Below are 13750 nucleotides of genomic sequence, written 5' to 3'. Positions count from 1 at the left end.
AGCATGTTGGAATATGGTACCGGTGTGGTGTTGGTTTGCCTCATGAACTCCAAACCCACTATGATGTCGAAGTCATCTATGATTGCGATGCTCAGGTCGATGCTTCTTTTGTATGGGCCAAGTTTCACTGGGACATTTGTAGCTGTTCCACCCAATGTATGGGGTGGTGAGTTGATAGCCTTGACGCGGCCTTTGCTCTTTTGCACAACAAGACCTAGGCGCCCTACTTGCGTTGATGACAAGTAGTTGTGGGTGGCACCCGTGTCTATCAAGGCGTGAAGGGGCTTGCCGTTCACTTTCAATTCGACGAACATTAGGGTCCTCGCTTGTTTAGGAGGTCTCTCGTCCATCTTTTCTTTCCCTTTCTTGGTGATCGGGACTGATGTTTTCTTAGGAGGACATGCACTGGTCCCCGCTAAGGCATGTGGGATAGAGCCAACAATTGCATTGAAGGCGCCTACCTGGTCGTCTTCTGATGTGTCTGATGTGTCTAACTCATCCTCGACCGCCTGATGAGCATTGACCTTGATGTTTGGGCATTCATTGTTCCAATGTGCCCCGCCGCAATGACGGCATTCTGAGGGAGGCTTTCTCCCCTGATTGTTGTTGATGGATGCAGCACTGTTGCTGTTGGAGGGAGGAGTCTTAGTTTTGGATGCACTCCGATCTCCCCCACTTTTGCTTGGGCCACCATTGCTGGGATGGTGCCCGTTGAATCCCCCTCGGACAGACGGCTGGGGCCTGTCGTTCTGAGTTCCCAAATGATAATCGCCAAGGCATTCTGCAGCTTGAATGGCCTTGGGCAGGGTGTGTACCCGTTGTCGTTGTAGTTCCATACGGGCATGAGGTTTCAAACCTTCTATGAATGCGAAGAGTTTGTCTTTGTCCCCCATGTCGCGTATGTTTAGCATGAGTGCGGAGAATTCGCGCACGTACTCCCGCACTGATTTGGTGTGGCGGAGGTCCCGTAGCTTTCTCCTTGCATTGTATTCCACATTTTCGGGGAAGAACTGCAGGCGTATGGCTACCTTCAATTCATCCCATGTCTGGAGAGTATCTTCACCGGCCTTGATGGCTTCGTATTTGACCCGCCACCAAAGTTTGGCATCGCCCTGAAGATACATGGCAGCAGTCGCTACCTTTTTGGATTCCTCCAAATGGCCCACGGCATCGAAGTATTGTTCGATGTCGAAGATGAAGTTTTCCACTTCTTTAGCATCCCGGGATCCGTCGTATGGCTTTGGCTCCGGTATCTTAAGATTTTGTGGAATGGGGGTGAGGTTTGCTGCACCCCTGATGTGATGGTCGCCTTCTCGAAGTAGGCTCTGTAAGGCAGCATTGACAACATTGAGCTTGTCTGTCAAGTCGTTTATGGTTTGCTGCATGGCAGTTAGTCTGTCTGCCTCTTGTTGCTGATGGGCTAAATCGTCGGCACGCTCCTGTTGGAGGTCCTCAAATTTGCCATGAATATTGGCAGTTTCGATGGTTGTCGCTTGTCGGTCGTCGTCAGAGTCACGACTGATGTTTGCAATGTCATTTTCGGCCTGCCGCATTCGGCGGTCCAGGTCGTCCAACCTTTGCACTAGGTTGTTGTTTTGATCAGGCACCGTATCCATGATGGGTCGTAATCGGTCAACCGTCTCTTCTAGGGATGCTAGACGCTCCCCATGATTCACCATGGTCAGAAATGGTGATGATGGCAAATGTGTTCCCTCGTCCGATGTCGAGCCTAGGCTCTGATACCAACTGTTACGCAATGCCTTCCTGATGTTCTATGGAAGGGCAACGTAAGGCTAAGCAACCGATGTCAGTACGGTTGTTGTCCGCCAATGAGGTCCTCGCCGCACGCTAGACTAGATTGTCAGTGCCGTGCGGGAAAACCAATGTCGTGAGCAAATTGCGGAAGCTGAGAGAGAATTGGGTTTTGAATGATGATGATGATTTTATTGATGAATGAAAATGTTGATTACAATGATGCGGTGTCGAGGGGGAGAGACACCAGAAAATGCTTGCTTGAAAATGTTTGATTGTTTGGTCCCCCTTAATAATGCTTAAAAAAAATAAACCAACATTACAAGACTAGTCCTAATAAAGCTGTAGAAGCACACTGAAATGAAAATGATGTAAACTAACCTATGATTACAATGAAAAGGACTTAGATTATTACAAGGTAAAACTAAGTCTGATGGCAGCATCTTTGTCTTGCGGGTCAGGGTCTGTGCGCGCATTGCTGTGGGCGCGCGCGACACTTGATGTGCTGGCCTGAGGCCGGGCGCTGGTGCTTGGCATCAGGGTCTGTGCGCGAGGCGCTGCTGGAATGGGCCTGCAGCTGGGCGCTGGCGAGGCATCAGGATCTGCGCGCGCAGCATTGTCAGGGCGCGCGGCGCTGTTGTCATTGGCCAGCCCTTGGACGCTGGCAAGAGGCATCGGTGGGGCGACAGAGGCGCATGCGCGCTTGTCACTTGGCGCAGCCAAGACCACGGGGCCGACCATGGCGCTAGGCATTGTGAGGCTTGCTAGGCCGCCATGGGGCGCGGCCAAGGGGTCATGGGGCATGTCTGGAAAGCAGCCCATGACAGTAAAAGAATCCAAGTAAGACAAGCAAATGACTGTAACTTTACAAATTGTAACAGGTTGTCACTAGTGTCTCTTAGTCTTACCGGTAGTAATAGTACTATTTTTGTATTTCTCTTATTCTTAGTCCGCTAGTATTACATGTTGTGCTATTTGCTCCTATTGCATTGTTGTTATTGTTCCTTGAGCTGAGAATCTATCGGAAACAGCATCTCTACCTTCACAAGGTAGGGTAAAGGTATATGCATTACCCTTCCCAAACCCTACTTGTGGGATTACACTGGGTTTTTTGTTGTTTTAAGATACGCGTAAATTTCCAATTTGGTACACAACTCAGTTTAGTTGTTTCACCATAACCAGATGTTGATTCAAATTACGAACTAACGTTCCAGGCTTCCAGCCATATGGGTCTGAAAGAAACATGAGTCATTTTTATCACCCAAAAATCCAACTCTTTACATTTCAAAAGCTGTTGGCCAATTCCCATTAAATTCAACATAAAGACGCCCAAGACCACTAAACTCTTGTTGAAAAAGCAGCACATTACATTGTAATGAAGTTACCTATCCTGTGAAGCAACTCAAACTCCTTTTAAAAAATAATAAATTACATTGTAAGGACTCGAACTCCCTTAAAAAAAACACATTACATAATTATGTTGTTGTCTTTCCTGCGAGGTAACTCGTTCTTCTCAACAAAAACTTGGGCCAGTAATGACATTTCTTCCGATCATCTGTATGCCAAATTACCATAAAAATGATGCCACCTACTTTTCCTGCGGACATCAGTTCGTGTTCGCAATGGACACTAAAGTGTTTTCTATGAGATGTAGCTCCGAGCGGGTGAGCAGGGACGCAGAACCTCCCGCGCCAAAATTGTTTTCTCAATTGCTTGGGTGAGGGGCAGCACCATTCAGATTCAGTCCTGGTACACATTATGACTTCTCATTCCCTGTAGAATAGTAGCATACCGGAATTCAGTTATTATGTTCATTAAGGAAAGAGCTAACACAGAGAATAAAGGAAATTAGTAATACAACTTACTCTCAGCATCATCAGACAAGGTATTTTGTGGTGCCGCCTTGACCATCCTTTTTGATGACTCGGCTGTACAAAAATTGCCCAACTTAACAATAGCAAGCAGAAATATACAGTGCTTACTAAGGCGCTACTAAATAAGTTCTGATAATCTTAGAAGCAACAAACTAAACCCTAAACCCCAAGCTACAGATATACTTGAGCATGTACGTGAATTTTTCTATTTTATTTCGAGCATCAAAGCTCATAAGGCCCCCAAGGGTATTGACTGGGAGGTAGTGGGTATTTGATGAATTGGTTGAACTGCGCACAAGCTTACTCAGACACCACCTTTATTAAGGGGGAAAACGAAAAGGTATGATTAGGTAACAATATCCACTATACTAGTTTCAGGTGCTGCCGCCAGAAAAGGCAAAAAAGCTTGTCATCGCCCAAACACAATCCCTCCCTACCTGGCCATCCCCACCCCATGTTGGGCAAAAAAGAAAAAAAGAGAATACGATAACATTGTTTTTTCTTTTGATAAATAGAGAAGAGGGATAAGAATTGGGAGATATATATTCAGTTACACAAGCCCATCAATAATATCCTTTACTTGTGAACCAATAGGAAGTGTTCCCAGGGCATAATTTAATTTTGCAAACTTTCAGCCTTCATCTGCCCATAAAAGTTTTACTTCTCCCAAACTTGAAATCAATATAGACAATTCTATTACGTGCTATCTTAATCTTGATATGCAATTTTCAAGAACTGTATCACATTTCAAACTTCGTCGCAATACTTCCATCTAAATCTAATACAATTGCCTAATGTCTCAAAATGTGGACTATCACCTATGGAGTGAGTCGGAAGCGCAAAGCACAGGTTGGGAAAGTTGATAAAGAACCCAAAATCTTCATTGATTACATTATTTCTATCTAGCAGTATAAAATCTTGTACCAAGTTTGTTAATTAAATTTTGTACAGGCACCATGGAAAGTGCCCTTATCATTGCTAAAGGACTTACCTTTAAATTTCCTTTTCTTCTTTGCTCTCCTCCTTTTTCTCTCTGCTTGTGTCAACTCTGTTTCTTCTTTAACATCTCCTTTGCCAGCAAACACTTCCTCGGGAGCCAGCATAGCTGCATCAGAGACCGCCACAGGTGCAATCTACCATAGAACAATAATATGAGAAAATATACTTGAACAATGATGAATTTATGCAAGTATGATAAGTTAACTCGACAATAAGACATGCAGGTCAGCTCACCTCTTCCATTGCAAGTGCAGGGACATTTGCTTGTACAGACATATCTTCTATGACCTAACCAATTTGAGTCATGGAGAAGCAGCATGAGACAAACCGCATACAGAATGGGAAAAATCTAGCTGAATGTACATTGTTATAGTCATACCGGTTTCGGAGTGAAGTGGAAATGAGACAAAGCATCCAACTTCAAGCACAGTTTCTTAAACAGCATAGTGGCCTGTTTTAACATTCAATTTCCACAAGTAAGTCTCGGGTGTCGTAACGTCCAAGATCTTTTGTAACCACCAATGTCTCCATTCCCTCCTCCACACGCTACCCTGAAAAGCTGTAAGAGAATTTCACCCTTCCTTTGCATGTTGTAATTTGTTAAAAGTTTTAAAACCTATTAACAGCATATAACTCTCTTATTTCTGCACAAAGAACCTAAGTTAACCTAGGGGTGGCAATTTGAGCCCAAACCCATCCAACCCGCCCAGAGATTAATGGGTTGGGCTATAAAAGTATTAGCTCATGAGTCAATTTGGACTGAGCCCAAGTTAACCCATTATTTGTTATAGCCCATTCTGACCCATTAAGCATCCCAAATACAACCCATGAAACTCACTCAAAACAAAGGGATCTCAACCCAACTTATCTAAAAATTTACTGAGTTGCCCTAATTTTATTTTATTTTTATTTTTTTGTATTTTCAATTTTCTCTTCTTTTGTTTTTCTGCACCACCCACCCTACCCCCTACCCCACTCCCACCCCCACCCGGCAAACCCCCTTTAAAACTTTTACATTTTTTTTTGTATTTTCAATTTTCTGTTTTGTGTTTTTCTGACCCCACTCTCCGCAAACCCCCTAAAAAAATTCACTTTTTTTTAGTATTTTTAATTTTCTGTTTTTTTTTCCTGCACCACCCACCCTAGCCCCAACACCCACCCCACCCCCATGTAAGATGAGGTTAATAAAAGGGAATAATGACAATGTAAAGAAGAAGAAGAACCTCCCTTCCTGTTATAAAGAAGAGAGCTGGATTATAGGTGAACGATCAAACACACCTCTTTCTTCTGCTCATCTGAGAAGGATAAAGCTGTTGATACAAGGCCAGTTTTCTGGACATATTCCTCCTGCAAAAGTATGTAATATATGAAACAAAGTGGCATGTAAGATAACGGAGATTTTCCTTTGGGAAGTTCACAAATAAAACATAAAGAGTACACATATCCACAGCAGCAGTTACTACCAATAAGTATCAATCTTCTTGAGTAGCATGAATCCGAGAGCACTAACCTCATAAATTTCGGCAAGGCCCTTTTTGCTTTTATTGTCATCCTGCATGTTCATAAATAAATAAAAAACATCAAATCATAGCATCATTAGTTACAGCTATCCACTTGAATTTAGTATAGAATCCACTTGATTGGACACGTGTACAAATATATAAACAGTAATTACCAATTCTTTTGTTTCTCTCGGTGCTCTGGATGGCAAGCTAGGAGGCTTCTGAACGTCATCAAACCGGCCCTAGACATCACAAGCTGGGGTCAGTTGTTGTTTACTTTATTTCATGCACACTCAAACGTTGGGTAGGGAAAGAAAAGGCAGGCATAAAGCAATAGCAGAAGAACAAAGCACTTCGATATGACTATTACGTCTGGCAGGAGTTCCTATAATTTAACTTTTACAAACAAAAAGAAAACAAAATAAAAAGGTGCAACCTGTTCTCCTAAACTTTTATTTAACAGGTCAGTTTCCCACAAGACCAGATAAATTTGCTGCTTGCATTCTCAGCACTCAAACCTAGTAAAATGTAGCAAATGCACCCTTTTGTTTAATTTGCTTAACATCGATGTTCAGAACTTCAGATTCAGAGTAAAATTTCTAAACTTCTTAGCCCTTACATTTAGTTTGCTTAACATCTATGTTCAGATTCAGGGGAAATTAATTCCAACTTAATTTTTTTTTTCTCCATGTCCTTTTATTTTCTTCTCTCTTTCTTTCTTTCTTTCTTTCTTCCTTTTCCAATTTTAAATGTTCTTTTTATTCTCTGCCACATCCCAATCAGAGCCAGTTCACAGATGTGAGTGAATTTGGAGGGAGGGGCGTCTATAAGGTGAGAAAAGAGTGGGAAATTGTCGGAAATAACAAAACGGCTAATTTGCTAGTTTGTCCTCAACTTTAGCAGATATGCTGATAACAATTATTGAAAAGAACATTGCTACACTTTCAAAATTTGAATATGAAAACCACAAAACTTAGTGCAGCCAAAAACTATTTTTTGAGGGAAAAAATTCAATATAGGAACCTCAGCTATATTACTAGAATTTTTTTTATTTTTTATTTTTTGGATTCCCACCCAGTGTCCGGTACTAGAATTCACATATCCTCCCATGTCAAATGTTTCAAGCTTGCCCATGTCCTTTGACCGGGTTACCACTAAATTACACAATTTTCCTCTGGTACATACTAGATGAAGCTTTTTCTGCAATCAAATTATGCAAAATTTTCTTTTTCTAGGAGAAAATTGGAGAAGGAAAAAAAAAATTAAACAAAACCTCCTTAGAGTCAAAAAAAACTAGAAATGGATTCATGAAATAAATGTCAAGATGTGAAAGAAAATGGAACATCTATACTCGTTTGACTTCTACTTTTCTTTTACTGAGATAAATTTATTGCTAACAATATCTTTTTATTGATGCTCTCTTTTATTCTTTAATGAAAAGATATTGCCAACAATAATTTCACCTCCGCGGTCCAAAGAAAAAAAGCAACTTAGATATTTAGCAGTGTAGAGATAAAAGAAAAATATTCACCTCTACAATACGTTTCTGAATTAGTTCTTCAAGTGATGCAGTAACCTCTTCAGTAATTACAGGGGCAGGTCTCACATTGTGCTCGAAATCCAGATCAACTTCCAATGCACTATTCTTTGGCCTTCTTGCAGCAGTTACCTGCCAATAGATATTGTTCAAACATACAGGACTGAAGATGCCATATGCGGTACATATAGCTAATACATGTTAATGAAATAGTGATTAAGGGAACTAAAAAGGAAGAGGGAACAATCAGAAAGGAAAAGATTTATGAAGATGGTAATGTAGTGTCTACAGTGAGAGAAAATATATTGTGAAATTAACATGAGTATGGGGACAATCGAGATTCATTTTCAACTTGGGTTTGGCTTGTGTATTAGCGAATGGGATTTTCTTCCAAGAATTTTTTTTAAAGGTAAGGAATTGTCAAAGAGAGATCTTACTTCTCCTTGCATAGTCCAGGCCTTCTCTTCCAAGTTTGCTTTCTCCATTTCCTCAATTGTAGATCGAAGTTTTACAAGCTCCTTCTCATGGGTAGAAAGGCTTTGCTTCTTCAATAACAGAAGAAAAATATATGTTAGATGGAAGAAACATACTAGATATTGAAATGACTTGAAGCTTATAGATCACTTACTCAGGCATCTTCATAAAATTTACAACTGAAAGGACAAAGAGTACAGTACCTGATTGTCATCATTATCATCACTCATGTCATCATCCATTCCCAGGCGATCTGATAGATCAGATGATTTGACATTTTTCTTCCGTCCAGTACCCTTTTTTGAACCAAAGAAGTCTTCATATCTGTGCATCATGAGAAAAAAATGAGCAAATTGGAAGTGTGTCAATGTTGAGGTAACAAAGTTTAAAACCTCACTGACATATATAATGTGATTAACATTCCAAATAGAGGGGTGAAAACTGAAAAATAGTCAAAGAGAACTGTCACAGGACACGTGCATGTGTGTCTTATATTAAGCTAAGAGCAGCAATTATGGAATGTGATTCTGCAAGGTTTGAGCCCATATTGGAGAATTAGGACTTGGAGATACTTAAATAAAATTTTGAGACTTAGTTAAATGGTTGTACCATCAATGACGGCTGTTTAGTAAGGGCAGTAAAATATAGAGGGAGAAAGATAGCACAGGCTCCTCTACTACTTTATCAAACCGGAGAGCATCATCATCCAAAACCAATAAAAGACTGGTTAACTGTCACAATGACAAGCATATAGATTACAGTCGCCCGGGGAGGCAAAAAGAGCACCCTACATCCACAAGGCAAATATTGAAGGACTACATAAAGACTTTCAGTTAAGCTTTATAAGGGAGCTTAATCACATAGTCTTATCCAGTGCGTCTCAGTTTAAGGCAATATGAAAAATATCACTCAATCCCTTCTCAAAAAAAAAAAATATCACTCAATCACCCTTCATACTCAAATCTACTCTGCCTAATCAACATCAAATATACTACCTAATGGACAATAAGCACCTCAAGTTTTGAAAATTAACCAGAAGAGCTTAAGTGTCTTCTACTTTAATTGAGTACGACGTATTGATTTGCTATCTCCTTGAAATCATTGAGCTAAGGCCAAACTACAAAGAGCCAACTCTGCAAATTCTTCTCGAGCTTTAGCAGCTAAACTTCATGCTTTATTTATCATACGACACTAAAAAGATAAATAAGAACACAAAGAAGGCACACCTAGCACTCTCGGTTCCTCCATTTTCATCATCTTCATCATCGTCGAGGCCCATAAATCCAAGCTGCAAAAACAATATAATGTTAAAAATGAATGCTTCATCGAAGAAGCATACTCCACTCACCAATCTGCTTTCAATCATGATAATTTAAGCACAATATCTGAACCACCAAACGGTTAAACATAATCACCCTCTATTTTCAGAGATCAGCAAATTCTCACCTCATCCTCGTCCTCTTCGCCTTCTTCATCATCCTCCTCTTCGTCCTTGCTCCTTGTCCTCTTAGTCTTCTTCTTCAAGCCATACTCCCTTGCCTCATCAGCCTCCATATACTCTTCCAACTGGTTTACCTTGAAAAACTTATCTTCCAGTCCCCCTTTTACCCCTCCATTCTTCTCCTCCCCATCTTCGCTCTTCTCACCATCATCACCCTCCTCATCATCATCATCCTCTTCTTCTTCATCATCATCATCATCAACAACATCATCCTCGTCACCAAAATCTTCCATAGCTACATCCTTAAAGTCCTCACTTTCTCCTTCTTCTACTGCCAATTCCTCTTTTTCCCTCTTCTTTTCTTCAACTAAATTGAAAAGCTTTGAAATTTCTTCAGGTTTCTTCTCAAATTGTCTGATTTGGCGACGGAGAGAGGAAATTAAGGGCTCGGATTGGAGGTCAATTTGCTGCCATATTTGCTCAGCATCAAAACCATCCGTCAAGAGTTGAGCGAAAGGTGACTTCGGGGTGTAGGGTTTGAGAGAAGAGTATAGATACTTGGAGGCTAATCGAGCTGCTTCGGAAAGGTCCGGTGATGCTGAGAGGTAGAAAGGTGCGTCAGTGGATTTGAGCCGCCGGAGAGCCTTAACGCCGCCAGCATTTTGGCTGTCGTCCGCCGTGGTTGCCATGGCGGAGAATGACAGTGTTCTTGTTGAGGTTTGTAGGGTTTAAGGAAGACTTGAGGTTTTTCTTTCTTTCAAAAATTTTAATTTTTATTTCTATATATGGTCCGTAACCCGTCCCGGATGAGGGTTTTTGCCCTTTTAATTTGGAGTGCTAAAGATGAGGAACATCGAGTCCGAAACTGAAATGACGTACTTTTTGACACAAAATACGTTTATATAGCTAAAAAAAATTACATATCTACATAAAATGCAGTATTATATAGTGCACTATAATACTGCATTTTACTTTAACGGAAAGTTAGCCGTTAAAGTTAAAACGCAGTATTATCTTTATTAATTTTTTTAAGAAAAAAAACAACCACACCACTGCTGATCCCCCCCAATTAAAAAAAAATCTTGGCCCCACCCGTCACACAAAAAGTGAAGAGCGTAGGTCCCGCATACAATCCAAACTTTGGATTCCTTCTTTCGGGGTCAAAATTTCAAATTTTCAATATTTCAAAAAACTTAAATCGAGGTATTTCAATTTAGTTTATGTCGAAACTCGTAGAGCATATGCATATTTGTTTTATTGAATGTGTTTCCACGTTGATTTGTGTTATGTTTGCGATTAAATTTGTATGTTATTTTTACCCGGATTGAATTATTATCCTTGGGACAAAAAATAGTTAAAACTTGATAAATAATTTTTATTGTTAATAAAATTGTTCACAAATATCTTTTACTGTTTTATATGTAATTTTGTGAATGTTATGTTCATATGTTTGTTGTTTTTATTTAGTTTAGATTATTTATTTGCTTAAAGAATAGTGGCCTTTTAGCATAGTAAAATATAGAACTTTTTAGCGTAGCAAAATATAGAGCCTTTTAGCGTAGTAAAATTAATTATCCAATTACACTTTACAAAATTAATTATTTAATTTATAAAATAAACTTACAAAACTAACAAATTAATATATGTTGTCAAATTAACTCAAATATCGAGCCTGGAACCCATAGATAATTACACTGTTCAATTAAATAATTAATTATTTTATTTATAAAACTAACAAAATTCTAAAAATATTGAAATTGATACACATAATAATTAAGGATAGCTTGGTGCTACTGGGTCTCAAATATCGAGCCCGGAACCCATAGATAATTAGTCTGTCCAATTATAAAATTAATTATTTTATTTATAAAACTAACAAAATTCTAAAAATGTTGAAATTGACACACATAATAATTAAGGATATCTTGGTGCTACTAGGCCTCAAATATCGAGCCTGGAACCCATATATAATTGCTCTGTCCAATTTTAAAGTTAATTATTTTATTTATAAAACTAACAAAATTCTAAAAATATTGAAATTGACACATATAATAATTAAGGATAGCTTGGTGCTACTAGGCCTCAAATATCGAGCCTGGAACCCATAGATAATTACTCTGTCCAATTATAAAATTAATTATTTAATTTATTATAACATAAACACATAATTAATATTGTTTAAATTATAGTAGACGACATGGACTTGTCGCCTGTGCATCCTAGACCAGCGGCGGATCAGGTATTAGTGTTACAGGGCGAGCATAGGTCCTCCTATGTATGGGAGGGACATCTATTGGATCGGACTCTAGCGCCAGGAGACCGGACGACTTGTGAGACTTTTTGAGGGAAAGAGTTTTCCATGCCCGCGTAGTCCATCGCCTGCGTGCTACGGGCTTCCTTAGGATTTTTGAGATTGGGCGGATGCAGCTCGACTGGTCTCTCATCACGACGTTGATAGAGCGGTGGCGACCGGAGACGCACACTTTTCACCTACCCACTGGAGATGCCACCATCACGCTTCAGGATGTTCAGGTTTTGTATGGGATGCGTGTAGATGGACTGGCCGTTGCACTGCCCTAGTATATGAGAGCTATGACGCGTTCCCAGTATTTGGATTTGCTGGGGCAGTATACTAGTTTCAGACCATAGGGTGAGGCTGCACTTAGAGGGGGCAGTCGCATTTCTGTGGCAGCTATCAGAGAGCATATTGAGGTATTGCATCCCGATATTACCGGCGAGACAGAGGATATCCATATTGACCGGTACACGAGATTGGCGTTGTTCCTTCTTTTTGGGGGTGTCTTGTTCCCGAACACTTCGGGAAGTCTAGTGAGTATGCGCTTTCTCCATCATCTGCAACAGCTAGATGATTTACCCCTGTACAACTGGGGTGCTGCTGTTCTCCCATACCTGTATAAGGAATATGTGTCGGGCGAGCATGGGCACCCAGGTGGACATATGTGGTTTTTTGCCGCTTCTACAGGTGACAACATTTTCGAATACTCTGTTCATTACTTCGAATTCTATATAGTCAAAATGACTCTTAAAATTTACATCAACCTTTTATCTTAGGTTTGGTCTTGGCAGCGGATCTTGCCGTTGCAGCCACCTCTACCACCACTAGAGCCGGGTGTAGCACCTCTGTTTCTCCCTCTAGCTACGAGGTGGGTTCTCCGGTGTGGGAACTACTGAGGGACTGATGCTCATCATAATCTCTCCCTTGTCAGGGATGTGTTAGATATGCTGGTGGCCGGACAGGTAAATATGTACCTAAACTTACTTGTTATAAATTCATTTGTGTTGCGCATACTCACTTTTATATTATTATTTGATAGTTTATCTGGACGCCATACAGCGACGAGTTGCTAGCTCAGCTGCCCGATTATTGCTCAGTCGACCGACTGCTTTGGAGCACTTCCGTCCTAATGATGTTCTTCGATGTGGTGGAGCATCATGCCACAGAGCGTGTACTTCGCCAGTTTCACCATCCCTAGACTATACCGGGGGAGCCTGCATGGGTGCCTACACATTATCAGCCAGGGTGGACGATGCATTTGTAGGATGGCTAGAGCAGCAGGTCCATATTTGGGACCAGCGAGAGTACCATATTCCGCCACCACCTTCACATATCCAGGAGGCCACTATTGAGCTGTATACTTCATGGTATTGCCGTCACACCCGACTGATGATCGGGAACCCCATTCATGTACTTGGCGATCGGTACAAACCATACGCCGGGAGGCTCGAGGCACTGGTATGGTTTTGTGGCTTATTAATATCTTATAATTGTGATATAGCGTTATTTAATTAATAGTTTAAATGTTGCGCAGTCTATTGGGCATCACATGTTTTACCAGTTGGGACAGGAGATGCAGGAGCATGGCGACAATGCTGCAGTCATTAAGTATGGCCGGCGGGTAGAAGATCTGGCTCGTTGGACCCTATATCAAGCGAGAGATGGCGCGAAGTTGGATCATAAGGCTGAGCATGCGGCACCAGAGGAGTACCATCGGGGTAGGGCTGTCCCACGAGGCAGGGGTAGGGCACGAGGCAGGGGTGCCCCACGGGGTCGCGGGGGACGGCGAGGAGGTGGTCCCCAGCAAGGGGGCATTGAGGCACTTGTCGACCCACTTGTTGAGGCACATGATGAGGATCTTGAAGATGATCAGCC

At 41.0% G+C, this 13750-nt stretch overlaps 1 protein-coding gene across 1 annotated transcript; it reads right to left on the bottom strand.

Annotated features, from left to right (window-relative positions):
- Positions 1-2988: 2988 nt before the first annotated feature.
- On the bottom strand, positions 2989-10380 carry LOC107822100 (M phase phosphoprotein 10). The gene is made up of 13 exons (XM_075255939.1): positions 9585-10380; positions 9365-9426; positions 8342-8462; positions 8102-8209; positions 7659-7796; positions 6301-6369; positions 6136-6177; positions 5904-5972; positions 5005-5076; positions 4860-4913; positions 4618-4759; positions 3618-3680; positions 2989-3525 (listed from the first exon to the last, which is right to left on the bottom strand). The coding sequence occupies exons 1-13, from the start codon at positions 10266-10268 to the stop codon at positions 3509-3511; spliced, it is 1641 nt and encodes a 546-aa protein (XP_075112040.1). The 5' UTR covers positions 10269-10380; the 3' UTR covers positions 2989-3508.
- Positions 10381-13750: the final 3370 nt, after the last annotated feature.

The sequence above is a fragment of the Nicotiana tabacum genome, chromosome 6 (assembly GCF_000715075.1).
Source record: "Nicotiana tabacum cultivar K326 chromosome 6, ASM71507v2, whole genome shotgun sequence".
In the NCBI taxonomy this organism is placed as follows: domain Eukaryota; kingdom Viridiplantae; phylum Streptophyta; class Magnoliopsida; order Solanales; family Solanaceae; genus Nicotiana; species Nicotiana tabacum.
This window is presented reverse-complemented; position numbering and strand designations above follow the sequence as displayed.

Bases quoted from the DNA above. Each gene is read 5' to 3' on its own strand.
- LOC107822100 (XM_075255939.1), bottom strand. From the start codon at position 10,268: ATGGCAACCACGGCGGACGACAGCCAAAATGCTGGCGGCGTTAAGGCT. The intron at 6,370-7,658 runs GTGAATATTTTT...TGTGATGTCTAG, and splicing joins TTCAGAAACGTATTGTAGAG to GGCCGGTTTGATGACGTTCA. The intron at 5,973-6,135 runs GTTAGTGCTCTC...ATACTTTTGCAG, and splicing joins GCCTTGCCGAAATTTATGAG to GAGGAATATGTCCAGAAAAC.